The sequence below is a fragment of the Hyperolius riggenbachi genome, chromosome 5 (genome assembly GCF_040937935.1).
Source record: "Hyperolius riggenbachi isolate aHypRig1 chromosome 5, aHypRig1.pri, whole genome shotgun sequence".
NCBI classification, from domain to species: Eukaryota; Metazoa; Chordata; class Amphibia; order Anura; family Hyperoliidae; genus Hyperolius; species Hyperolius riggenbachi.
This window is the reverse complement of record NC_090650.1, coordinates 402305364-402333098: the sequence shown is the minus strand read 5'-3', so window position 1 is coordinate 402333098 and position 27735 is coordinate 402305364. Positions and strand designations below refer to the sequence as shown.

General features: G+C 45.9%; 1 protein-coding gene across 1 annotated transcript in view; it reads right to left on the bottom strand.

Annotated features, from left to right (window-relative positions):
- LOC137519142 (fibrocystin-L-like) overlaps positions 1-27735 on the bottom strand; it is a 249726-nt gene that overhangs the window by 48065 nt on the left and 173926 nt on the right. Inside the window, exons 35-42 of the mRNA XM_068237924.1 lie at positions 24127-24256; positions 22288-22406; positions 22055-22184; positions 18395-18568; positions 16824-16927; positions 16497-16623; positions 13649-13767; positions 12355-12445 (exon numbers count right to left, since the gene is read on the bottom strand). Of these exons, the coding sequence (XP_068094025.1) occupies positions 12355-12445; positions 13649-13767; positions 16497-16623; positions 16824-16927; positions 18395-18568; positions 22055-22184; positions 22288-22406; positions 24127-24256 (994 nt within the window). The remainder of the gene's footprint in view (positions 1-12354; positions 12446-13648; positions 13768-16496; positions 16624-16823; positions 16928-18394; positions 18569-22054; positions 22185-22287; positions 22407-24126; positions 24257-27735) is intronic.

Below are 27735 nucleotides of genomic sequence, written 5' to 3'. Positions count from 1 at the left end.
TGTATTCCCAGCGTTATACTCTCTTTGCACGTATAACTGTATGCTGCCTCTCTGTGTGTCACCCTTTGTTTACATTGTATGTATCCCTATTTATGGTCCAGTGCTGTGTAACATATCGGCGCTTTATAAATACAATAAATAATAATAGTAAAATTGGCAAAACAACGCCCTCTGCCAATATCAATAATCATTTTGCATAAACAGCATATAACTACTACAGTATTTGTATTCCTGCCTACAAATATAGTGCAGAAAAAGAAGTGATGCAACCTCCTTTTTTGAAGTGCGTCATCTGCAATTGCTTCAGTCACTCCTAATGTACCCACAAGTATAATTCAAATATTTGGGGAATTTTTGGTATGCAAATTTTCATATCAATGAAGTTAATCTAACTAGTTAGCCACTAAGGGTTTTTTCCCCTTAAAGTGAACCTGAGATGGTTCACTGGTACCTATTTATACTTACCTGGGGCTTCTTTCAGCCCCATTGCCACCCTCGCCGTATTTTTCGGCCCCTCCATTCTGCAGCTGTCCAGTAATCCAGGCAGTCGAGGGCTTCTGTGTTTAGCCCAGTGCCACATGCGCACCCCTCATAAGCGCTCCTGTGGCCTGGTCATGCGCAGAGCACTCCTGGCGACAGGAGTGTGGCAGGGGCCTGCATGTGGCCCCACCACGCATGCACGTAAGACCACAACTGGCAGTGACTGACTTAATTACCAGGAGTTGTAACACCAGAATGGAGGGGCTGAAGAGGATGGAGAGGGAGGCCACAGTGCTCATGGGGTTGGAGGACTCCCCAGGTAAGTATAAATAAGGGGTAGTATCAGGTACACTTTTAGGACCAGAGCAATTTTCACCTTTCAGCACTCCTCCCTTTTATTCACCAATAACTTTATCACTACTTATTACAATATATATATGTGTGTGTGTATATATATATATATATATATATATATATATATATATATATATATATATATATATATATATATATATCCACTTCAGCACCACAGGGTTTTTTGCTTAAAAACCAGTAAACGTAGTATGGATAGCACTCCTGTTGATTTAGTGGGTGATGTGCCAAGGTCACTGGGTTCCGCAGCATTCAGAGCCCCAACTTGATCCAGAAGAATTGAGGACCGGCACCATCAGGTAAGTATTTGCTCTTTATTGCAGACACATGACCAGATTGCAAACAAGCATAGCAGCGACGTTTCGGAGGACAATCCCTCCTTTCACAAGCTCTGTCAGTGTCTAAATGATAACACACAATCTATCACATCCTTTTAAATATGAAGCTAACCAATCAGAGTGTTGCCACCATTTTGGCGACCAATCCCCATCAGTCCTGCAACGCGGACCTGAAAGAGGACTGCTACTCTATATGCACACACTCTGTAGCCAATGTGGACCTCAGAAACACGGTCACGTGCAGGGCTGCCTTTCGTGACACAAGCGGCAGTCTGACACTCCCCCTGGGACGCCATGCAATGAGGAGAGGTGTGCTGGAAAACGTCATCAGGTCTACGCCCCTCGATGGAGCGGACCTGATGGGAAACCTCTACCTCCGTGAGGGGCGCGCGTACGCCCCTCTCTATGACGCACCACACCGCCCAACGTGCGGCGGAATGTAAACAAACCGCCCACGTGGCCATGCGGAGCGCCACCCAATGAGGAGAGAAGATGGACAGCGTCATCGGGTATCCGCCCCTAACCAGGAACGGACCCGATGGAATAGCCTCTACCTCAGAGTGGAGCGCAATCCACGCCCCTCCATGACGTCCCATATAAGCCCCCGTGTGGCGACATGTAAACACGCCGCCCACGTGGCCATGTGGAGTGCCGATCGCCGCCAGTGCCCATCCTGGCGCCCCACATAAACCAGAAGGAAGGCCAAAAGTTCTAATATAAACATTGCTAAACACCCATCACAATAAACATTGCAGATCTATAGGAGGAGGCACAACAGGACAGCATCCAAACCAAAGACAGCATCAGGAAACCTAGCACTAAACACAACAGCAACTAAACACAACAGCACCACCAGATCCACGTCACTTAAAAATTAAAGGTGAATCTACAAAAACGGCGTCATATCGTAATCCCTATTCATGCCGCGCGGCTCTAAGGTGTCCAGCCTGCGAATCCAGATAGCCTCTCTATAAAGCAATCATTTCACCCGATCACCACCTCGTCTAAGGGGTGGTATCTGTTCGAGTATCTGGAATCGCAGCTGGCTCACCGAGTGACGCGCCTGCACGAAGTGACAGGGTACTGACAATTCTTTGACGTTGTTTCTGATGGTACTCTTGTGTGCGCGGACAACCTGACCTTCATAGGCTGTGTGGTCTGTCCTACATATAACAGACCACAAGGACACTTCAATGCATATATAACAAACCTAGAATTACAGTCATATTGTCCATTAATTTTATATTTTATACCTGTATGAGGGTGACAGATGTCGGTACCTTTGATGACACTGCTACAGTGTACACAATTTAGACATGGGTAAGTACCATTTGCTCTTCTGGAGATCACTCTCCCACTAGTTTTAGTGCCCAAGTCTGCTCGAACTAATCTGTCCCTCAAGGATGGAGCTCGCCTATATGACATTAAAGGGTAATTTTGAAACTCTTCAATATCCACTAAACTCTCTCGGAGTATCGCCCAATGCTTACGTATAATACCTGCTATTCTCCCGCTGAACACACTGTACTGACTAACAAATGGAATACGCTTGTTGTGTCCCCTCCTACGGTTAATCCTATCTGTTCTATCCCTCTGTAGTTTTGACCTTGCCCTACCCAGCACCTGTCGGGGGTAGCCTCTCTGGATAAACCTCTTTTCTAATTCATCAAATCTAACCTCTCTCTCAGCATCATTTTCCACTATTCTCTGCACTCTTTGAAACTGACTGATAGGTATAGATAATTTCGTGGCAGGTGGGTGGAAGCTATCAAAGCACAACGTGGAATTTGTGTCAGTAGGCTTAATATATAAGTCTGTGCTCAGCCTACCATCTGACACACGCACCATTGTATCAAGGTAGCTCACCTCCCGACTGTCAGTATGTATTGTTAATCGTATATCTCCACAGCCTGCATGCAATTCATCCACAAACTGAACAAGGCTCGAATGTGACCCCGCCCACACGCAAAATACATCATCTATATAACGGAACCAACAAAGGGCATGAGTAGTAAATATTTGATTGGTATATACAAACGCTTCCTCATAGGCATTCATAAAGATGTTTGCGTAGGACGGGGCCACATTCGAGCCCATAGCTGTTCCCTTTAACTGCAAGTAAAACTGGTCCTCGACCATAAAATAGTTGCAAGATAACACCAATCTCAATAGACCACAGAGAAACCCAACCTGCGCCAGGTCAAAATCAGAAGCACATCGTAATATGTGCTCAACAGCCTCCACACCTCCATCATGCGGGATGGAGGTGTAGAGGCTTTCCACATCTAATGTAACCAGGATAGCCCCTTCTGGAATATTTGGCAGTCTCTTAATTTCATCCAGGAACATGGAAGTGTCCCTCAGATATGATTTGCCTGCAATGACAAATGGTCTCAAGATTACATCTAAATATTTAGCTATAGGGGAAAAAATCGAGTCAAGGCCAGCAACTATTGGACGCCCTGGTGGTCTTTGTCTGTCCTTATGAATCTTGGGGCAAATGTAAAAAACTGGTATTATCGGATTTTCCTGTATAAGATATTCAGACAGTCGTTCATCGATGACATCCATCTCCCTTGCTCTAGCAAGTAACTTTTTGATTCTTGCCATAAAGTCTCTAGTAGGGTCCTGTTCTAATAGGGTATAAGTTGTTCCATCAGATAGTAGACGATAGATTTCATTTTTATAATATTCAGTGTCCATTACAACCACTGCACCTCCCTTATCGGCCTGTTTAATTGTAATTAATTTGTTGTTATTCAATTCACCGATTGCTATTCTCTCCTCTGGAGTAAGATTATGGGAGCTATGCATATCATCTCGTCTTCCACTATCTCTAAAAAGAATATCAATTTCATTGGTAACCCTAGTCACAAATTTATCAATAACTTGACATGATGTTGGATTAAATTTACTCTTAACTCGCAAGGGGGTATCTTTTAGTGACAGACTATCTGTATCCACAGATTCCCTAGGCGCAAAGAAATCTCCCCGTGGTCTACCAAAAAAATATTTCAACCGAATCAATCTAAAAAATCGTTGAAGTTCAATATCAAGATCCACCTGGTGTGGCCAGTTTGTGGGTGCAAAAGAGAGACCTTTTCTCCAACAGTGCCTGCTGTGCAGGGGTCAAGGTCACAGAGGAGATGTTGACTACTATGGATTTCATTCGTTGGACCTGGGGTTCTTCATTCTGGGTTGACGGAATCGTTGCCGTAGGCGATTTTTGATGTTTTCGCCACTTACCCCCCCTACGCGTTCTTCTGCGCTGGAGGGGTGATCTGAGGATGAGCTGTTGCCCAAAAAATCAGAGGAGCCACCATGTGGTTCAGGATGACTACTATCCTGTGGTTTAGGACGTATTGGGCGTCTCCTTTTGTTGTTAGGTTTCTGCCAAGCATATATATAGCCCGTGGTGTAATCTGATGCATCTCTTTGATATTTCTCCCTCTTGATGGCCTGTAGGTTGGCCTTATGATCTTTCATATTGTTAGATAATCCAACCACATATTTAGCATATTCGTCTGTTGGCATATTGTCACATAGCTTTTGTTTGAGGTCACTAATTTGAGCATCAAGTTTGGGTATTTCTTCCATGATTCTATCAACGGTCAAGGTCATGGAGTCAAAGGATGCTTTATTCCATATAAGCATCCACGTATGGCAGAACTTGGTATCTGTCGGAAACATCAAAGGACTCACATTGGAACGTAATCCTCTTGGGATCCTGCCCACTCAAGTATTCAGCTAAAGTAGTGGCATGTAGTTCCAGGGATACTTTCAACTTGGATATTTTTTCCAATTGTTTCCGAATCATCTTATCATCAATTGTATTGAGGAAGGCCACTTCTGTAGTCACCTTGGCAACAATCCTCGCCGTGTCCTCCGGTGTATAGGAGAAGATGAGGTCCTCAATGGTTGAATTCTCCATATTGGAACAGGGTGCAAGTCCAATGCTGTATAAATATGTAAACGTAGTATGGATAGCACTCCTGTTGATTTAGTGGGTGATGTGCCAAGGTCACTGGGTTCCGCAGCATTCAGAGCCCCAACTTGATCCAGAAGAATTGAGGACCGGCACCATCAGGTAAGTATTTGCTCTTTATTGCAGACACATGACCAGATTGCAAACAAGCATAGCAGCGACGTTTCGGAGGACAATCCCTCCTTTCTCAAGCTCTGTCAGTGTCTAAATGATAACACACAATCTATCACATCCTTTTAAATATGAAGCTAACCAATCAGAGTGTTGCCACCATTTTGGCGACCAATCCCCATCAGTCCTGCAACGCGGACCTGAAAGAGGACTGCTACTCTATATGCACACACTCTGTAGCCAATGTGGACCTCAGAAACACGGTCACGTGCGGGGCTGCCTTTCGTGACACAAGCGGCAGTCTGACACTCCCCCTGGGACGCCATGCAATGAGGAGAGGTGTGCTGGAAAACGTCATCAGGTCTACGCCCCTCGATGGAGCGGACCTGATGGGAAACCTCTACCTCCGTGAGGGGCGCGCGTACGCCCCTCTCTATGACGCACCACACCGCCCAACGTGCGGCGGAATGTAAACAAACCGCCCACGTGGCCATGCGGAGCGCCACCCAATGAGGAGAGAAGATGGACAGCGTCATCGGGTATCCGCCCCTAACCAGGAGCGGACCCGATGGAATAGCCTCTACCTCAGAGTGGAGCGCAATCCACGCCCCTCCATGACGTCCCATATAAGCCCCCGTGTGGCGGCATGTAAACACGCCGCCCACGTGGCCATGTGGAGTGCCGATCGCCGCCAGTGCCCATCCTGGCGCCCCACATAAACCAGAAGGAAGGCCAAAAGTTCTAATATAAACATTGATAAACACCCATCACAATAAACATTGCAGATCTATAGGAGGAGGCACAACAGGACAGCATCCAAACCAAAGACAGCATCAGGAAACCTAGCACTAAACACTACAGCAACTAAACACAACAGCACCACCAGATCCACGTCACTTAAAAATTAAAGGTGAATCTACAAAAACGGCGTCATATCGTAATCCCTATTCATGCCGCGCGGCTCTAAGGTGTCCAGCCTGCAAATCCAGATAGCCTCTCTATAAAGCAATCGTTTCACCCGATCACCACCTCGTCTAAGGGGTGGTATCTGTTCGAGTATCTGGAATCGCAGCTGGCTCACCGAGTGACGCGCCTGCACGAAGTGACAGGGTACTGACAATTCTTTGACGTTGTTTCTGATGGTACTCTTGTGGATGGAGCTCGCCTATATGACATTAAAGGGTAATTTTGAAACTCTTCAATATCCACTAAACTCTCTCGGAGTATCGCCCAATGCTTACGTATAATACCTGCTATTCTCCCGCTGAACACACTGTACTGACTAACAAATGGAATACGCTTGTTGTGTCCCCTCCTACGGTTAATCCTATCTGTTGTGATGGGTGTTTAGCAATGTTTATATTAGAACTTTTGGCCTTCCTTCTGGTTTATGTGGGGCGCCAGGATGGGCACTGGCGGCGATCGGCACTCCACATGGCCACGTGGGCGGCGTGTTTACATGTCGCCACACGGGGGCTTATATGGGACGTCATGGAGGGGCGTGGATTGCGCTCCACTCTGAGGTAGAGGCTATTCCATCGGGTCCGCTCCTGGTTAGGGGCGGATACCCGATGACGCTGTCCATCTTCTCTCCTCATTGGGTGGTGCTCCGCATGGCCACGTGGGCGGTTTGTTTACATTCCGCCGCACGTTGGGCGGTGTGGTGCGTCATAGAGAGGGGCGTACGCGCGCCCCTCACGGAGGTAGAGGTTTCCCATCAGGTCCGCTCCATCGAGGGGCGTAGACCTGATGACGTTTTCCAGCACACCTCTCCTCATTGCATGGCGTCCCAGGGGGAGTGTCAGACTGCCGCTTGTGTCACGAAAGGCAGCCCCGCACGTGACCGTGTTTCTGAGGTCCACATTGGCTACAGAGTGTGTGCATATAGAGTAGCAGTCCTCTTTCAGGTCCGCGTTGCAGGACTGATGGGGATTGGTCGCCAAAATGGTGGCAACACTCTGATTGGTTAGCTTCATATTTAAAAGGATGTGATAGATTGTGTGTTATCATTTAGACACTGACAGAGCTTGTGAAAGGAGGGATTGTCCTCCGAAACGTCGCTGCTATACTTGTTTGCAATCTGGTCATGTGTCTGCAATAAAGAGCAAATACTTACCTGATGGTGCCGGTCCTCAATTCTTCTTGCTTAAAAACCAGAGCAATTTTCACATTTCAGCGCTCCTCCCATTCATTCACCAATAACTTTATTGCTACTCATCAGATGTAAATGATCTAGATCTTGTTTTTTTGCCACAAATTATGCTTTGTGAGGGTGATATTTGATTTTAGTAATTATGTTATTATCTGTGCATTTTAAAGGGAAAAATTAGGGAAAAAAAAGAAAAAATACACTATTTCTCCATTTCCATCCACTATAGTTTTCAAATAAACAATGTTACCATAGGTAAAACCCACACATTGTATTTGCTAATTTGTCCTGGTTATCTCAACATTTAAATAATGTTCCTAGTACAATGTATGGCGATAATATATTCGTTTCTGGTTTGTGTTTTTTGTTTTCTCATTGTACTCTATCAGTAATTAAAAGCCCTTATCTTCATGGTTAACAGTAATACACTCTCATGACATACATATTTTAGAAGCTAAGTCCCTAGGGTAACTATGTATTCTCTTTTCAATGTTGTCACTTTTTTTTTTTTTTTTTTTTTTTTTTTACAAGTATTTAGGGGTATAGAGTACATGAAAATAACAGTTTTATTGCTTTTCATTCAGTTTTCCGGTAAAAAATAGTTGTCAAACAACACAAAATCTATTCTCTCACTTGTCACGGTTAAAATGATACCCTATATACATAATCAGATAGCTTATTGGGCATACAGCACACTGTTTACCACAAGTACGCCTATCTACTCCCCTGAGCTTCAGATGAAGTTTTGTGGGGAGTAGATAAGCGTAGCAAGGGATTCAAAGTGGTTATATATATATATATATATATGTATATATATATATATATATATATTATTTTTTTATTTTATTTTATTATTTTTATGTGCTGAGTGTGGGAAATCTGAAAAAAAAATGACGTGGGGTCCCCCCTCCCGAGCCTCTGTAACCCCTTGTCCCTTATGCAGGCTGGGATAGCCAGAATGTGGAGCCCCGGCCGACTGGGGCTTCGCACCCTGAGCTATACCAGCCCGCATGGTCCATGGTATGGGGGGCTCCGGGGGGGGGGGGGTCGGGGATGCCAAGCCTTCCCCTTCCCCCCCCCCGGAACCCTTGTCCAATCCATGGACAAGGGGCTCTTCCCCACCTCCGGTGCCCCAGGAGGAGGTGGGGGCGACGACTCCCTGGGGGGGGGGTTCATGGTGGCATCTGGGAGTCCCCTTTAAGAAGGGGACCCCAGATGCCCACCCCCTCCCAGGAGAATTGAGTATAGAGGTACAAAGTACCCCTACCCATTTCCACAAAGGGTTAAATGAAATAAAAACACAACCACGAAAAAAGTCCTTTAATTTTCTTAATTAACCAGAAATACTTACCTGTACCTTTAAAAAAAATTTCCCATGGCAATATCCTCGGTAAATGATCCAACGAACTGTATCCTCTTATGTTGCGATCTTCTATTAAGTTGATTGAAGATCTCCGAAGCCCCCCACCCACATAGCAGAGAATGCGTCCAAAAGTCCTTTTGGACGCATAGCTGCTAGCTCCCGCTGTCTCTCCCCACCTGCCTGCCTGCACCTGTGAACCCCCACCTAGGCTGGCACCCAGTGCACCCATGAGTGCGCTGGGTGCCAGCCTAGGTGGGGGTTGACAGGTGCAGGCAGGTGGGGAGAGACAGCAGCGGGAGCCAGCAGCTTCACGTCCTTCCGAGGACGCATTCTCTGCTATACTAACGGCTCATGAATGAGCCGGATCTTTTTAATGAATCGGTTCTTTTTTATGGATCGACTCTTTTTTTTTTACTTTAAAATCGATTTTCTCAAAAACTATAAGGTCTTTTTGAAAAAAAAATGTTCCTCTTGTTCCCACAGTTTTTTCCTCTTATTCCCACTGTTCTTCTTAACATTTTCTGCAAGTTTGGGGTTTCTAGCTTTTAAAGCGGCTTTGCTATTAACTGCTAAAGTCGGCGGGCGCTTAATTTTCCCACGGTCAGAAGGAGTTACTTTAAAATTGATTTTCTCAAAAACTATAAGGTATTTGTGAATTTTTTTCCCCCCTCTTGTAGTCACTGAAAGATCTCAGGTGTTAGACACCTTGAAACATCTTTTCCATCTTTTCAAAGTTCGCCTCCCCATTGAAGTCTATTGCGGTTCGCGAACTTTTATGCGAACCGAACTTTCCGTGAAGGTTCGCGAACGGAGTTCGCGAACCGAAAATCGGAGGTTCGCAACATCTGTAATTACAACAAAATTATCTATATATTGTGTTATTTGCCACCAATTAGGCTTACTTTGGGTGGTACATTCTGAGAATTATTTTATTCTAAATGCATTTTAATCAGAATAATAAGAAAAAAAATCGGAAAAAATATTATTTCTCAGATTTTAGCCATTATAGTTTTAAAATAAAGCAGGCTACTGTAATTAAAACCCACTTCTTTTATTTACCCATTTGTCTTGGTTATTACACCATTAAAATATGTCCCTAGCACAATGTATGGCGACATTATTTTATTTGGAAATAAAGGTGTATGTTTTCAGTTTTGTGCCCAGCACTGCAAAAACAACAATAATATACCCTTGTGAAAAACATATTAAAAAAGCTGAGTTGCTAGTGTAACCATTTATGTATTTTTTATTTCTTTTTTTTAATATATAAATGCAAATGTTTTATTTTGGCAACTATGGGAGAGTGGGAGAGGTAAGGGGTTAATTTGAATGGTATATGAATTTATTTTTATTTAGTAATGTATTTAGGTGTAATTTTACTATTTGGGCACTAGATGTCCCCCCAGCCCAGTGTAATTACTCCTGTGTAAAGTGAACATGGAGTAATGGAGTAGTGTGTGTCCATTTTACTTTCACTTTATCAATGACCATCTCATTGATGCCGGAGGTCATTGATCACAGGCACTGAGATCGTTGAATGGGAACTGTATTCCCATTCACTGATCTTTGCAGTAATGGGTGGTACGAGAATGCATGCAGGAGCACGTGCGGCAGCAAGCGGTATCACGCACAGTGGCGGTGTCAGGGGTAGACGAATATCTATGTCCCTGGGACTTAAGATGAAGTCCTGTCGGATGTAGATATACTGCACACTGTGCTAGTAAAAGCAGAGAACACATACTGTTATGTGTGAAAGGTGCTTATACTGTCTTTCCCCCGAATATAAGACACACATATATATATATATATATATAATGTATTTATTTATTTTTGGGGGGGTTGGAGAATATGTGCTAGGGCTTATTTTCAGGGAGGGAGGGGCTTACTCTCAGAAGAGGGGTAGACGCTTTTAGTGTATGGGGAGGTGTGTGCGAGGTGTGTGGTCTCTTATCGCACCACCCTTGTGGCTGCGTCTCCCTCCATTCCTTGTAACTGCTCCGGTGACCGGCATAGTATTGAAGCTGTACGCGGCGCCCTTTCACGTTCACGCTGACGCTGAAGGCAAGGTCACCTTTGCGCCTGCGCTCCCCTCTTGTCATAATAAATGTGTGCCCGGCTGATGCGTCCCAGGCGCACATTGATAATGACAAGAGTAGAGCGCGGGCGCAGAGCCGACCTAGCGCACAGTGTCAGCATGAGGGTGAAAGGGCGCCGCGTACAGCTTCAATACTATGCCGGTCACTGTAGCAGTTACAAGGAATGGAGGGGGACGCCGCCACAAGTGAGGTGCGGTAAGAGACCACACACCTCCCCATACACTAAAAGCATCCCATTTAAGCTAGGGCTTATATTCGGGGAGGGCTTATATTTCAAGCATGATTGGAATTTAAGCTAGGGCTTATTTTCTGAGGAGGTTTTATTTTAGCAGAAACATGGTATAAGTATGAGTTATATTGGTGTTAATTTCTCTTCTGTTTGTATTTTGCTTAGGGCAGAGAAACACTGCTGAGGGCTTTTCGATCCGTGTTAGTTTTTAAAAACACATCCCCATTAACTTGCATTACAATCTGTAAATCAATAATATAAAAAAATTGCAATCGTGACAATTTTGCTGCGATTTTAATGCAAGTCAGTGGGAGCATGTTTTTATAAATGGAAACAGATCGAAAAGCGATCTGCAGTGCGCCTCTGCCCTTATTGAATAAATGCTTTGTTTTATTACTTAAGGGGTTTATATATTTACACAATAACTATGTAAGCAGGGCCGGCCCGCCCATGAGGCGGGGTGAAACTTTTGCCTCAGGCGGCACTTCTGGAGGGGCGGCAGCCGCCCGTCTGTGTGTGTGGGGGGCCGCCCGAGCTGGAGGGGATAGCGGGCAGGAAGGGGGTATTGGGCCTAGCGGCGGGGAGGGGGGTCGGACCCCCCCCTCCCTCGCCTGGGTCCCCCGTCCTCCGCTCCCCTCCAGCTTTAGAAGTGAGGTCGCTGGCTGCAGCTATATTGTAAGAGGCAACGGGCGGGGAGGACTCACCTCTTCCTCGTTCCAGCCCGAGCCTGCGCTCCACTGACGTCACTTCCTGCTACGCCGCAGGAAGTGACGTCAGTGGAGCGCAGGCTCGGGCTGGAACGAGGAAGAGGTGAGTGATCCCCGCCCGTTGCCTCTTACAATATAGCTGCAGCCAGCGACCTCACTTCTAAAGCTGGAGGGGAGCGGAGGACGGGGGACCCAGGCGAGGGAGCCCCCCTCCCGACCCCCCCTCCCCGCCGCTAGGCCCAATACCCCCTTCCTGCCCGCTATCCCCTCCAGCTCGGGCGGCCCCCCCCCCACACACACGGCTTGGGGGGGGGGAGGGGCGGCGATTTTTTTGAATTTTGCCTCAGGCGGCAAAAAGTCTAGGGCCGGGCCTGTATGTAAGTATTTAACAAGTTTGGATATGAGGTCTGCACTTATCCTCGCTAGTTTTACCATTTGCAGACCCTTTACCAGCAGCATTTATATTAGTGTTCCTTATTTGTTTAGTATTTAAGATTTAGCTGAGTATCGAAATGAATCCTCACCTGAACAAGATTCCCCACTAATGTGGTATCCGGCCCAATCGAATCCAGCCACCACGTTATCCCGCAGTACTGTGTTACTGCCTTCATTTATCTGAATAAGAAGGTACAAAACAATTTACTCATATTCAATGATATACAAACACAGGCTCTGCAAGATGCACAACTACAAGTTAACTTTATTTATATTATACATGTTCAAAGGATACCTTAGCGCGTATGTCATTTTAAAAACGGGGCTCCTCCGTCCCCCTCTGTTACCGCGTACCGATGCCCCGAACTTACTTCCTGGTCGGGGTGGTCACAGTTGACTGTGCACACCCTTTATCGCACGCCCACAGCCAGGAGCGCGATTAAGGACGCGCATCCGCCGGGCAGTACCTGCGCAGTCAGCCGCGTGCACACATGAAAGCACATGTGAACTAGAGATCACTTCTAATTAGCTATGATAGCCCACTTGACCTTAGTTTAAAGGTCACACAAGGCATTATAGGAAATGCAGCCAAAAGATTGCCATCTTCACTGGACACAAACGCGCAATTTACAATGCAAATGCTTGTTTGCAAACACACTGGTGTGGGCTAACCACCTAGTCTCTACCTAACCTTTACCCTAGTCTCTACTGTAGTCAGCACTAGTCTTGGCCTTAGTAAAGCAGCTCCATGGTGTTTCTAGCAGCTGCAGTTCTGTTTTAGCAATGGTTCAAAGTGGATAAAAAGCATAATTAGAATGGTATTTTAAAAAATTGCAGTAACTTGTGGATACTTTTATTTTACACAGACTTCTCTTTTACAGTAAAACAGAATCTATAGAAAATCTCTATAGGCTGTCAGGGCCTAGAGGCCAAAGGTCCCCAGATCCTGTAGGGCCACCCCCAGGTGTCCCCCCCCCCCCCCCATCTTATCTGTTGCTCCCAGGACCTCTACAGAGTTTTTGGCAGAGTAGCGTCTCACCTGTGCTGGCGGGCAAGTGGGTCACCACACTACCAAAGACTCTGCAGGGGCCCGGGGAGCACAGTTAAGTTGAAAGGTGAATGGGAGGGAGGGTCAGCAGCCGGCTCAGAGGCCCAGGAGGGAAATTTGGCTGAAACAAAGGGCCCCTAATGCCACTTTTTTTTAGGGAGGGGGGGGGGGGGGCTGGGGGGGGGCCCTGGGTTATTTTTGCCCTGGGGCCCCATTGTTACTAGATCCGGCCCTGCAGGCTGTAGATCTATTCCCAAGCTATCCAATCTGAGCCACATTACGCATTTAAAAACAATGCTGCAAACATGAAGCGAAATATGAAGCACAACACCAACCTGTATCCCAGCATGCCACAGGGAATCAGTTGGCTGCAAGCCTTGGTATGTACGGGGCCAGGCAGCGAGGGCCACCAGATTCCTTCTTACATTCACACTGTCTCCCGTCACTCGTATTCCTAAGAGGAGGTAAAGGAAGAAAAGCTCACAAAAATAGTGGTGTAACTACAATCATCACCCCCCCCCCCCCAGCAAAACTTTGATGGGGCCCCCCAATGTTCACACCCCTTCCCTTGCCTCCCTTTGGTGCCCTGGGGGGAGGGGGGGATCTAGAGGCTGCACAAGAGACCAAAACTAGAAAATAATCAGGCTACACAGGGACTAGAGAAGAGGCAGGCTGCACATAGACTAGAAGAGAGGCAGGCTGCACATGGACTAGAAGAGAGGCAGGCTGCACAGGGACTAGAAGAGAGGCAGGCTGCACAGGGACTAGAAGAGAGGCAGGCTGCACAGGGACTAGAAGAGAGGCAGGCTGCATAGGTACTAGAAGAGAGGCAGGCTGCACAGGGACCAGAAGAGAGGCAGGCTGCACAGGGACCAGAAGAGAGGCAGGCTGCACAGGGACCAGAAGAGAGGCAGGCTGCACAGGGACCAGAAGAGAGGCAAGCTGCACAGGGACTAGAAGAGAGGCAGGCTGCACAGAGACTAGAAGAGAGGCAGGCTGCACAGGTACTAGAAGAGAGGCAGGCTGCACAGGGACTAGAAGAGAGGCAGGCTGCACAGAGACTAGAAGATAGGCAGGCTGCACAGGGACTAGAAGAGAGGCAGGCTGCACAGGTACTAGAAGAGAGGCAGGCTGCACAGGGACTAGAAGAGAGGCAGGCTGCACAGAGACTAGAAGATAGGCAGGCTGCACAGGTACTAGAAGAGAGGCAGGCTGCACAGGGACTAGAAGAGAGGCAGGCTGCACAGAGACTAGAAGAGAGGCAGGCTGCACAGGGACTAGAAGAGAGGCAGGCTGCACAGGGACTAGAAGAGAGGCAGGCTGCACAGGTACTAGAAGAGAGGCAGGCTGCACAGGGTCTAGAAGAGAGGCAGGCTGCACAGGTACTAGAAGAGAGGCAGGCTGCAAGGGACTAGAAGAGAAGCAGGCTGCACAGGTACTAGAAGAGAGGCAGGCTGCACAGGTACTAGAAGAGAGGCAGGCTGCACAGGTACTAGAAGAGAAGCAGGCTGCACAGGTACTAGAAGAGAAGCAGGCTGCACAGGTACTAGAAGAGAGGCAGGCTGCACAGGGTCTAGAAGAGAGGCAGGCTGCACAGGGACTAGAAGAGAGGCAGGCTGCACAGGGACTAGAAGAGAGGCAGGCTGCACAGGGACTAGAAGAGAAGCAGGCTGCACAGGTACTAGAAGAGAAGCAGGCTGCACAGGTACTAGAAGAGAGGCAGGCTGCACAGGGAGTAGAAGAGAGGCAGGCTGCACAGAGACTAGAAGAGAGGCAGGCTGCACAGAGACTAGAAGAGAGGCAGGCTGCACATGGACCAAAAGAGAGGCAGGCTGCACAGGGACCAGAGGAGAGGCAGGCTGCACAGAGACTAGAAGATAAACAGGCTGTGCAGAGAGTAGAAGATAAACAGGCTGCACAGAGACTAGAAGAGATGCAGGCTGCACAGGGACTAGAAGAGAGGCAGGCTGCACAGGGACCAGAAGAGAGGCAGGCTGCACAGGGACTAGAAGAGAAGCAGGCTGCACAGGGACTAGAAGAGAGGCAGGCTGCACAGGGACTAGAAGAGAGGCAGGCTGCACAGGGACTAGAAGAGAGGCAGGCTGCACAGGGTCTAGAAGAGAGGAATGCTGCACAGGGTCGAGAAGAGAGGCAGGCTGCATAGGGACTAGAAGAGAAGCAGGCTGTGCAAGGACTAGAAGAATGCACAGGGTCTAGAAGAAAGGAAAGCTGCCTAGAGACTAGAAGAGAAGCAGGCTGCCCAGAGACAAGAAAAGAGACAGGCTGCACAGAGAGCAGAAGAGAGACAGACTGTATAGGGACTAGAAGAGAGGCAGGCTGCACAGAACACATTGCAGGATCTAAAAGGCAGGAACTAGAAAAGAGATAAGCTGCACAGGAACTAGAAGAGAGGCAGGCTGCACAAAATACAGGAACGTAAAGAGAGACAGGCTATACAGAAGACAGTCACTAGAAGAGAGGCAGGCTGCACAGCACAGAAGACAGGAACTAGAAGAGAGGCAGCCTGCACAGAACAGAAGACAGGAACTAGAAGAGAGGCAAGCTGCACATGGGGCAGGAGCTAGAGGAGAGGCAGGATGCTTAGAGGACAGGAGCTAGAAGAGAGGCAGGCTGCACAGAGGACAGGACCTAGAAGAGACACAGGATCTAGAAGAGAGGCAGGCTGCACCAAAGACAGTAACCAGGATACACCAAAGGGATCAACTACCAAAGGAGACACAAAATGCACAGGAGACAGGAACTTGTGGAGCAGCAGGCTACGCAGGAGACACAAGAGCTAGAGGAGATGCAAGCTGCACAGGATACAGGACTAGCTGGTTGATTGTCCTTTTTAGCTTTCACAGCATGAGATGCTATCCATGGTGCTGAATGTGTTCAGATCCATGAAAACTGTCATGCCCCATGGAGAGCTTACTCGTAGGGGTGACTGTTTATGGTACAATCCAGTGCACTACATTCAGAACGATCAAATAAGCACACTTTTGTGCAGGACTGTTAGCAGGGATGAGAAGTGGTATTTCGTAAATAGACCTTATTAGGTTGAGAAATATGTATGTGGACTACAAAAGAGCAAATGTACTAATCTCAATGCCTTCCGCTGTAAAAATGTACAGCAATCTAGAAATCACTATTCATAGCAATCTAGAAATCACCATCTCTTACCTTGTCCAACACTAAAATACACAATATTGTCATCAATGTCCAGCCCATTGCTACTGAATACTCCAATGGCGGGAGCGAAGCCGTTGTGGATAGCGCAGCCCCTCACATAGGACTCATTTGAAGACACCTGTTAAAAAGATTTTTAGTTTATACGTGGATTCCAATATTTTTTTTTTTATCTTGAATTGTTTATTTGTTCTAGCCTTTCATTTTGGAATACAATGAGACAGTGAACTGCTTGAATTTCAATCCAAAACTGGGAAAATTAGTATTCTTAAACTTTTGATTGGTAGTGTATAAATATACTCGCTTTCTCTCACTACTTACATCTCCCAGGTTGAGGATAGACAGGGAGTAGTGGAGGTCGGTGGGTTCTATGTTCCATAACTGGCCGCTGTGATAGAATTCCACGTTCTCTATCCTTGCCTTTCCTACAATAATAATAATTATTAGTAATTGTATTTATAAAGCGCCAATATATTACGCAGTGCTGAACAATAGATAAATGGGTTAACATACAAGGTAGGACATACAAGGAACTCGCAACAAAAACAAGATCATGCAAATGATTTGATAACAGTAGTTCAGTGTCTTTGGTCAAAATAGCGACTGTTCCTGTCCACAACAATGACATAAAACATAAATGTCTCCCATTTACAAGGTGGCTTTTAAAATGTATGAGATTTATAGAAAACAGCAGTATATGCACTCTATTTAAAGAGTACTTTCAGTATAAAAGATAGGACCTGTCATGTCAGGCTAGTGAAGTGTGGTCTGGGGTTAGCAGAAATGGAGACATCAAACCAACAAACGCTGATTCCAGTAATACCTTTAATGACTAAGGCCTCGTTTCCACTATCGCGAATCCGCATGCGTCTTGCGTATGCGGATTCGCATAGACAATATAAGTGAATGGGCCTGTTTCCACTTATGCGTCTGCGGGAGCATTTTATTGTGCGGAGAAAATCTGCACGGAACACCCTGCAGAATTCGCCTGCGTGTGGAATGCAGGCGAATCGCACACAATGTATTTAATAGGGAAATCGCATGCGTTTTCCCCATGCGTTTTTTGCCGCGAATTCGCATGCAAATTCGCATAGGTACCAATGTAAATTCACACAGGCAGTGACATGGTTAAAATCGCAAATACCCTCACCTATGCGAATTCGCGGCAAAAAACGCATGCGGAATCGCATCCACATGCGATTTCATCAGCGGTGGAATCCAGGCGATTCCGCACCGCAATAGTGGAAATGAGCCCTAACTGTACATGGTTTATTGCAAGCTTATGAAACTAAGTTTCTTCAAGTATTATACAGAACTGGATCAGAACCATTCGTATGGCTCACAGCAATGTGATTGGCTCACAGCAATCACGGGGTCAGGGGCCAAAGAAATTGGCTCCTAACTAATATGTGGAAGCTCTTCTGTCAGCATGACAGCAGAGCGAGCATGTGCAGTGACGTGGTAGGCGGTGAGAATGACTGAAATCTCCACTCCTGGCAGGAATAACTGGACGTAAACTGGCATATATGTTGATCAAGGTCCGGAAGATGTTAATACATGGAAGGCTACATCTGGCCTGTTGTTTCAGTGCTGTACTTCAATGTAGTTATTTGACCCGCTGGGTCGAAGAGCTCTTCGGAATTACTTGGGTCCCCGATTAGCTCCGTGCATGGGAACATTCCAATTACTCTGGCTTGCCTTTGCCAAAGAGCCAGTGAGTCAAACAGAGGTTTCCTTTACCCAACTCTGAGCAAATACAAAGTTGGCGCACAATGGAACATACATTATACAACAGTAAGTAAAGTGAGGGAATGATTACTTTGTTCAATAAATCTAAAGTAAGACTACTATATTATAAGGTGGACACAGATCAGATACAGAATCTTGCATACCTCGGTATTCTTTGCCATTGGCTGTAAATGTGCTGACCAGGACTTCAGCTCCAAATGACTCACTGTACCAGCCCAAGTAATCTTCTCCAATGATCTTGATGTTTCTAGTGAGGAGAGCTACGTCCGCTGCCAGCGTGTAATTCAGCATGGTGTTCGGCACTGAGTAGGTGTTTGCTGTATGGAGACACACACAGATAGGCATGTTGGTTGGCAAATAGAAATATAAGCAAATGGGCTTTGATTTCTTTTACTTGCAATAGTTCTGAAGTTTGCACTTATTAATGAGTGTGTTAGAGAATAATCTGTTAGACTGGGCAGAGGACAGAAAAGGCATTTATCATCTCTGCCTTAAAGGAATTTATAGCCTATCCAGGGATATCCCGGCCATGATTACTCCACTTACTCAGGCGGTGGAAGTGTGGGGGCGGCACCAGGCAGAAACAGGAAGTGAAGAGTGTGCCTGGCCTGCCGCTGCCTGCCTTACTGACGCCCATCTGGACATCACATGGCACCCCCTAGCCCCTGCCCACTCTGACGGCAGCTGCACCGCCACTACTACTGGCGGTGACGAGGGGGGGATGGGGGGAAGCACCCAGATGGTATGTATGTGAGTGGCGGGGGGGGGGGGGGGTGGAGTGGGGCGGTGCCTGGATGGTTGCCCCGGTGGGGGGCGTATCTTCACAAGTGTTTGCCTCAGGCGGCTAAAAGTCTAGAACTGACCCTCCTCTATAGTAACAGAGATCCCACTTGGGTCTAGATGGAAGTCATGTAGCTTTCCATTATGCCTTTGGTCAGAGGATAGATGGAGTTGACGGGGGAGGGCAATTAATGTGTATACACTCCTGCGGCATTCTGCAGTCTCTTCCAATACTGAAAAGCTACCCATACCCACCCTAATGGTCGGAAATGCCAATTTCTGTTTCCATGGAAATTCCGATTTCCACAAATGCTGATTTCCGTTACCGCGGTATACAGACGGTAATGCTATTTCCGATTTCTGAAAACGTATTGGGATTTTACTAAATTCGTACAATTTTGCAGTTTTGCAGATGGCCATAATCTTTGTGGCCATCTGCAAAATATTATGGATTCCATTAAAAAACAGTGTTTTACATTACAAAATACTTGTAAACAGTTAATTGGCTTAATACTTCTGAACTCGGAAGCATTCCACCAATCAGAGAATGTAGAATTTCTATAACGGAGATTGGATTGCCCTGGTAATTATAGGCCAATCAAAAGACTTGAATACTACAGAGAATTTTCGAGTCTTCTGAATAGCCTAAAATTTCCAAGTATTTTCGATTTTTTGACTTTTCTCTGTAAAAAAGAAAACCAGAAAACTCTGTAGTATTGGACCAATCAGAGAATTGGAGATTGTAAAACTTTGGAAATTTAGGCCAGAAGACTCGAAAATACTCAGTAGTATCCAAGTCTTTTGATTGGACTATAATTACTGCAGAAATCCGATGTTCATTTTAAAAATTCTGCATTGCCTGATTGGTGGAATGCTTCCGAGGGCTGTGACTGGCCTAGAATTACCAGGTTGCAGTAAATCGCATTTCCGCGGAAATCCAATTTCCCATTGCTAATTTCCCATCGGAAAATTGGAAATTTCCATTCTGGCAAAAATTCCTGACCATCCCTAGCCACCCTATAAATCCTCTGTATACCATTTATGGGCCCTGGAAAAGCGTACAGGAAAATGTAACCATTCACCTACTGGGAATCCTAAGCAGCTGACTTGGGAACTGAGAACACTGCATACAGTTCGCATTATATAATATAAGGGATCACTCCCAGAGATTGCTCAAATGTTTAGACTAAAGGTCCGTACACACGCCGGACTGGAGGCAACGACGGGTCCGTCGTTGCCTCCCGCTGGGTGGGCGTGCCAACGACAGTCCGGCGTGTGTACGCACTGTCGGCGGACTGATACGGCTGTTTCTGAGCGATCCGCCCGGCGGATCGCTCAGAAACAGCCGTATCAGTCCGCCGACAGTGCGTACACACGCCGGACTGCCCACCCAGCGGGAGGCAACGACGGACCTGTCGCTGCCTCCAGTCCGGCGTGTGTACGCACCTTAATATACAATGTAGATAATCCTCTCTTGCCACTGACCAATCCTTGCTTCTTGCAGAATCTCATTTAGGAATTTGCCACCTCCAGGCATTATTGCTTACTCACTGTTTACCTCTTGTTTCTTCCCTTCTACTATAAGCTTGCAAAGACAGGGTTCTTTCTCTTTTGTGTTTTGAAGCTGCTGAGCATTTTGTTACACACAATGGGGTATGCTTCTCCCTACTCTCACACAGAACCCTCCACTGGTGGTGCCTAACCCTAAGACCCCCCCCCAGTGGTGCCTAACCCAAAAAGCCCCCCGCTTGTGATGCTAAACCCCCTCCCCTGCACCCCAAATGAAAAATCTTGGCTATAAAAGGGCGCCCTTTGGTAACAACAGGATCAAAAACCTTGTAGCCGAATCAAACATCTCGGCTACAAAGGGTTGCCCTATTGTAGCCGAATCGAAAACCTTGTAGCCGAAATGAAAACCTGGGCGCCCTTTTCACCACCTTGTAGCTGAGATTTGAAGAAATATCATTGAAGTCTATGGAGGCGCCCTTTTAATAGCTCAGACGCCCTTTTCAACTGATTAAGAGCATATCATTAATTTCACGACGAGGGAAACCTCGTCATCTGCTTCCTCCCATATCTTCTCTTTACCTCCCTGTCTCTTCTCCTGTGTCATGTCACAAACGCTAGAGACCAAACACGACATGGGGACAGAGGAGCATACACAGGGCATGGGAGACACGGGGTAGAGGAGCATACACGGTGAAGCGGGAGACACGGGGCAGAGGAGCATACACGGGGCACGGGAGACATGGGGCAGAGGAGCATACACAGGGGAGCGGGAGACTTGGGGACAGAGGAGCATACACAGGACAAGGGAGACACGGGGTAGAGGAGCATACACGATGGAGCGGGAGACACGGGGCAGAGGAGCATACACAGGGCACGGGAGACACGGGGCAAAGGAGCATACACGGGGGAGCGGGAGATACGGGGACAGAGGAGCATACACAGGGCGTGGCAGACACTGGGGCAGAGAAGCATACACAGGGCACGGGAGACACGGGGCAGAGGAGCATACATGGTGGAGCGGGAGACACGGGGCAGAGGAGCATACATGGGGCATGGGAGACACGGGGGCAGAGGAGCATAAACAATGCAGGAAGTCCCGACATCACCACAGGTTGGTGGTTCGTATTGGCAGGCATTTCTAATTTAGGGATTCCCTGCATCTGGCATATAAGACGCAGGGACTTTTTCTCCCCATTTTTACGGGAGAAAAAGTGCGTTTATATGGCAGAAAATATGGTATGTAAAATAACGCAAAATCAAGATTACCCATGAAATCATATTTATCATCAGAACTGTAATGATGAAAATGATGCAAAATGTTACGAAACTTAAATTACTCTTTACAATCAGTTTATGGCTCCAGCACCTAATGTAATGCAGTCAGGAACTTGGCTGAGAATCTAAAGTTAAGTTAGCAACATTGGCGGGAGAGAAGAGCACAATGGAAAAGCACTATGAAAGTTTTAGACCTGCAATCTTGTATTTTCATAAATGTGTCTGGTCACGTGACTTACCTGTGTGGGTGAAGGTGAGGGAGGCATTTAAGGTGAGGTTTTTGTGGTCAGGTGACACAGCGATGATTCTTCTGGCTTCCGTCTGCCAGGCCTTGTAACTGCTGGTGGTGATCACAATGTCCTCACCCACCTGATCAATAAATGTATGATATTAATATTAGTAAAACATCTCTTCATATGCATGGTGTTCATATTTCTTCATGTGGACCTCACCAGCGATCAGAACTTCATACCTGCCAGTCCACAGGATCTGCTACAATGATGTACTGAGATCCGGCCAATGCAGTAAGTCCCAGCTTAGTCTTATACACCAAGCGGGGCAGCCCATGAAGATCCAACTTTCCAAAAACACCTAAACGAGGAACATGAACTTGTCAGACCTCTCTATTGTCCAGTAGTGTTGCTCAAAAATTTCACCAGTTATTTTCGCATCAAAATGCCATTTTCATTTTTAAAAATATGTTTTGCAAAAACACATTGGCCCATATGCCACTTTTTTCTCCTGAGTTATGTCGTTGTTGAAAAAGTACTATCAAATTTATTTTGAGTATTTTCTTGCTTGCTGGCGGTTTATTAACCCTCTGGGCAATAATCCCGAGCTGAGCTCGGGATAAGCCACCGCAGAGGATTTCTCAGGCCCGGGTGGGCCGATTTGCATAATTTTTCTTTTTGTTACATGCAGCTAGCACTTTGCTAGCTGCGTGTATATATCGATCGCCGCCGCTCCGCGCTGATTCGCCGCTACCCGCCGTGCCGCGCCAAACCCCCCCCCCAGACCCCGTGCGCAGCCTGGCCAATCAGTGCCAGGCAGCGCTGAGGGGTGGATCGGGACTCCCTCTGACGTCACAACGTCATTGACGTTGATGACGTCATCCCGATCGTTGCCATGGCGATGGGGGAAGCCAAACAGGAAATCCCGTTCTGAACGGGATTTCCTGTTTGCTCTGATCGCTGGAGGCGATCAGAAGGGTGGGGGGATGCCGCTGCACAGGATGCCGCTGCTGCGCTAGGCTAGCTACATGATTAAAAAAAAAAAATTAAAAAAAAGTGCTGCGCCGCCCCCTGGTGATATTATTGTATCGCCCAGGAGGTTAAAGGGCATATGACAAGGTGTGAAGATATCACCTAGGAGAAAAAGTGAATTGCATATGGCCCATTGTATTTTCGCAATGTGGTCAATGAAACCCCAACATCACAGAAACTGCAAATGTTTACGGAAACTACAACTTTTCATTCACAAATATATCAACTGCGGAATATGTTTGGTTGAGAATTATGCTTTTTAAGTAAAAAATGGCAAAACTAGTGGAAAAACACAACAAAATTGCAGAAAACCATTAAAGCGGAATATAACCCTGCATTTCAACTTTGCTCTAAAACATTATTTACAGCATATTATATGCAACCAGCATTTTTTTTTTTTACTAGACCAGCATTGGAAGGGTTACACAGGGCTTTAAAGTTCCTTTAGATTTCTGCAGACGCATCCGAAGCTGAAATAGATACATTTTGTTTACATAATGTATCTAAGTGTTGAATGTGACTCATCTCTCTCACTGAGAAGGAGCTTGGACGACAGCCAAAGAGTGTGTAACTGTTTATCAATAGATACATGTAACTAAATAGAATGTATCTATCTGAACTTCTGCATATCTCTCCAGGACCTTTAAACCTCTGTGTTTAACCCTTCCAATGCTGGTCTAGTAAAAAAAAAAATGCTTTTTGCATATAATATGCTGTAAATAATATTTTAGAGCAAAGTTGAAATGCAGGGTTATATTCCGCTTTAAGAGCAGCAGAAAAATGCAAAAGTATTATAGAATGATTTTTGATGGCATTTTTGTTCGAAAGTCGAATATTTCATTATGTACATGACATTAAATGCAAAAAGAACATCAGCATTTTCACTCACCACTCAAAGTCGCAATTTTGCCAACTGTTATCTATATTATAAACTATATTGGAAAGCTTCTATCAGCATTAACTGGAAAAACTGTCAATCATAAGAAAGTTGTACAAAGAATGTGATGCAGAAAGGAGTGTAATTATGCAGGGCTGACTGTTATACATACCAAGAACTTTGGCTCCCTGACTGGATCCATCAGGTAATTGTATACTGGGAGTGGAGCGCTTTCCTCGTAAAACAATATGGAGTTCGCCCTGGAATGGGCTGCTCTCAGTTCCTGCTGTTAATTGTCCTCCCTGAACAGAAAATAAAAACTTATTACCAAAAGCTTAAAGAGGAACTAGAAAGGGGGGCGTGGCCTACGCAGCAGAGAAGACGGACGCGCTGTAGCCGAGCTCCCGCTCCAGTGCAGAACATAAGCGGCCAAAAGCATCTCCTTACCGCAGAGAACCGAGCCCGGGATGGCAGAGGAAGAAGCCATGGATACTGCCGGCACAAATAAGCGGAAGAAATCCCCGCAACCACCCAAGAAGCTCCTAGATTTCTTCCAGCCGCGAGGCAGCCGCCGCCCCACTCAGGCCCAAGATGGCGCCGACCCAGCCGCTTCCCAGCGACGAACAGATGACCCCAGCTGCGGAGAAGCAGCTCACCGCTCAGAAGCAGAGCGACCAGACGCATCTCCCTCAGACAGCCCAGCTAAGTCCAGACCACGGAGAGACGTATCTCAAGAGCGGGTAAGCCCTTCTCCAACCTCGCTACTCACTGTATCAGGCCCACTCTCTATTGAGGCGTTCCCAGCGGCAGACACCCCAGCCACGCAGGCCTTCATTAAAGAGATTCTTATGACTTTTAGATCTTCCCTTCTCGCAGACATGGCTGTCATAACAGGCAACTTGCAGTCTGAAATCAATGAACTGGGGGACAGAGTGAACCACACAGAGGATGCTATAGGAAACCTCATTAGAGAACATAATGCTATGGTAGATTCCTCCACATCCCAATCTACTGACATTGAATGGCTGAAGGCTAAGGCAGCAGATATGGAGGATCGAAACCGCCGCAACAATTTAAAATTTAGGGGAATCCCTGAACAGATCCAACCTACTGATCTCAAGCACTACCTGCAGACTCTCACCAAAGCAATCTTGCCGGACACCCCGGAGATAGAACTTACAATAGATCGGGCCCATCGCCTCCCTAAACCGCAATACCTACCTGATTCAACCCCAAGAGATGTGATAGCCCGCTTTTTATTTTACCAGGTAAAAGAAGACCTGCTAACAGCTACACGCAAAGCCGGCGCTCTTCCTGAGCCGTATGCTAACATCCATCTTTTTGCTGATCTATCTGCCCACACCTTGCAACAAAGGAAAGCTTTACAGCCCTTCACCAAAGCACTTAGAGATCTCTCAATACAATATAAATGGGGCTTCCCTACCAAATTGCTTTTTTCATACAACAACAAGCTTTACGCTGTAGCGTCCTCTGATACAGGATACAAACTCTTCAAACAGCTCCGTATCTCTGTCCCAGAAACTTCCGCTTCACCCCCCTACCATCCTGGAGGATCTAAGCTGCTGCATGAATGGCGTACCCAAAAGAAGAAATAATTATCCACAAGGAGGCAATAAACAGCTACGTATTTCTGCACTGAAAGGCCAGCACTCTGTAAACTTTCAGAGTCACTACTTCCCCCCTAGAGTCTGAAGTGTGAGCCTCTGAACTATGCCACACTTACCTCAGTGCTATATAGAGAGGAGTATTTTACTCCTATACTTCATTTTTAGATTACCTTTTTGTTACAACATGTATGGTTTTCTGACAACGCTAGTGTGTATATATTTGCTCATGCTCAAAATGTTCACTATCAATCTGACTTACAGTAGCTCCAACATTTATACTGCCTACAATGTTTTTGAAATGCATATCACTGCCAAAGAGATAACACGTGTCCATGGGGCAATAATTATTTTAAAGATATATGACCCCCTTACAGTTTTATTGTATATCGATAAGCAGCCACCATCATTACAATGCCTTTAAATATTTCTTCATACAATGTTCGAGGCCTTAATTCCCCGTACAAGAGACATCTATTTTGGTCCGAGGTTAAAAAATTCAAATCACACATTATATTCGCACAAGAAACACACCTACTAGAAAAACATACCGGCCTTTGCAAACACCCCTCCTACCCGATAATATATCATAGCACATTTTCAAAAAAAAAAAGAGGAGTGTTAATGGCCTTTCATAGTGATCTTAAAGTGGAACCTAAATCTGTCACTCTAGACCCGCAAGGGAGATATATAATCTTTGTAGGCCTCATCAACAATGAATTACTAACCCTGGTAGCTATCTATAGCCCTAACTCCGCCCAACGAACATTCCTCCAAAAATTATGCTCAAAGATTAAACCACTGCAACAAGGCCGCCTCCTAATCGGAGGAGATTTTAATGCCTGCCCCTCTAAGCTAGACACATCCGCCAAAAAACCCCAGCAAGCCATTCTTATAGATAAGCAAATGAGATGGAATGATCTTTATGACCCATGGAGAATATTACACACTTCAGAAAAAGACTACTCCTTTTTCTCACATGTACATAAAACTCATACCAGAATAGATCTCTTTTTAACTGACAAAATTCTACTGCAAAAAGTTTTAAATGTATCTATAGGCCTAAAAACCTGGTCTGACCATGCGCCTGTACACATCTCACTTGACGATAATCTTGCTTTAAACAAGCCATATTTTTGGAGACTCAATAACACATTGTTATTGAACAAATCCCTTCAAGATAAGTTAACCTCTGAGATTAGAGAATTCTTTGAACTCAATAGCACCCCCAATATGGCCCTAACATCTATTTGGTCTGCCCACAAAGCAACAATTAGAGGCAAGCTGATAAAACAGGGAACCTTTATCAAAAAAGTAAGGACGGAAAAATATGACAATTTGCTGAAACAAATCAGTGAAAAAGAAAAAGCTCATAAAATAGCGTCCACGGTAGAAAATGAGCGAGCCCTATTTAACTTAAGACAAGAGCTTAAAGTACTACTACAGGACCAATACCTACATTTACTCCAGAAGTTTAAATCCAATTCATACTATCAAGGTAATAAGGCGGGGAAACACCTAGCCAAAATGTTAAAATATAGGCAAGCCAAATCTAAAATACATAATCTAATCCACCCGACAACGAAGGAAAATGTAACTAATCCAAAACAGATAGCAGATATGTTCTGCGATTACTACGCCAAACTCTACAATCTAATTTCTGACAAAACTATCATTCACCCAACAGAGGAAGCTATTGCATCATTCCTGGGCTCCATAAATCTTCCCCAACTATCTTCCCTCCAACTAGAAGAATTAAACTCCCCCTTCTCAACTTCAGAAATTAACAAGGTAATTAATGCTTTAAAACATAATAAATCACCAGGCCCTGATGGTTTCAGCAATGAGTATTACACAACTTTCTCAGACACTCTCTCCCCCTTCCTTACGGAACTATTCAATGACATAGCTAAATCAGCCTCACTTCCATCGGAATACTTAGAAGCTCTCATAACAGTTATACCAAAACCAGGAAAGGCCTCAACTGAAATGGGAAACTATCGCCCCATATCTCTACTCAACTCTGACGTGAAAATTTACGCTAAGCTCCTGGCTAATAGATTGATGAATGTCACCCCCTCTCTCTTAGCATTAGATCAAGTGGGATTTACTAAAAATCGTCAGGCTTCTGACGCAACCAGGCGCATGGTCAATAT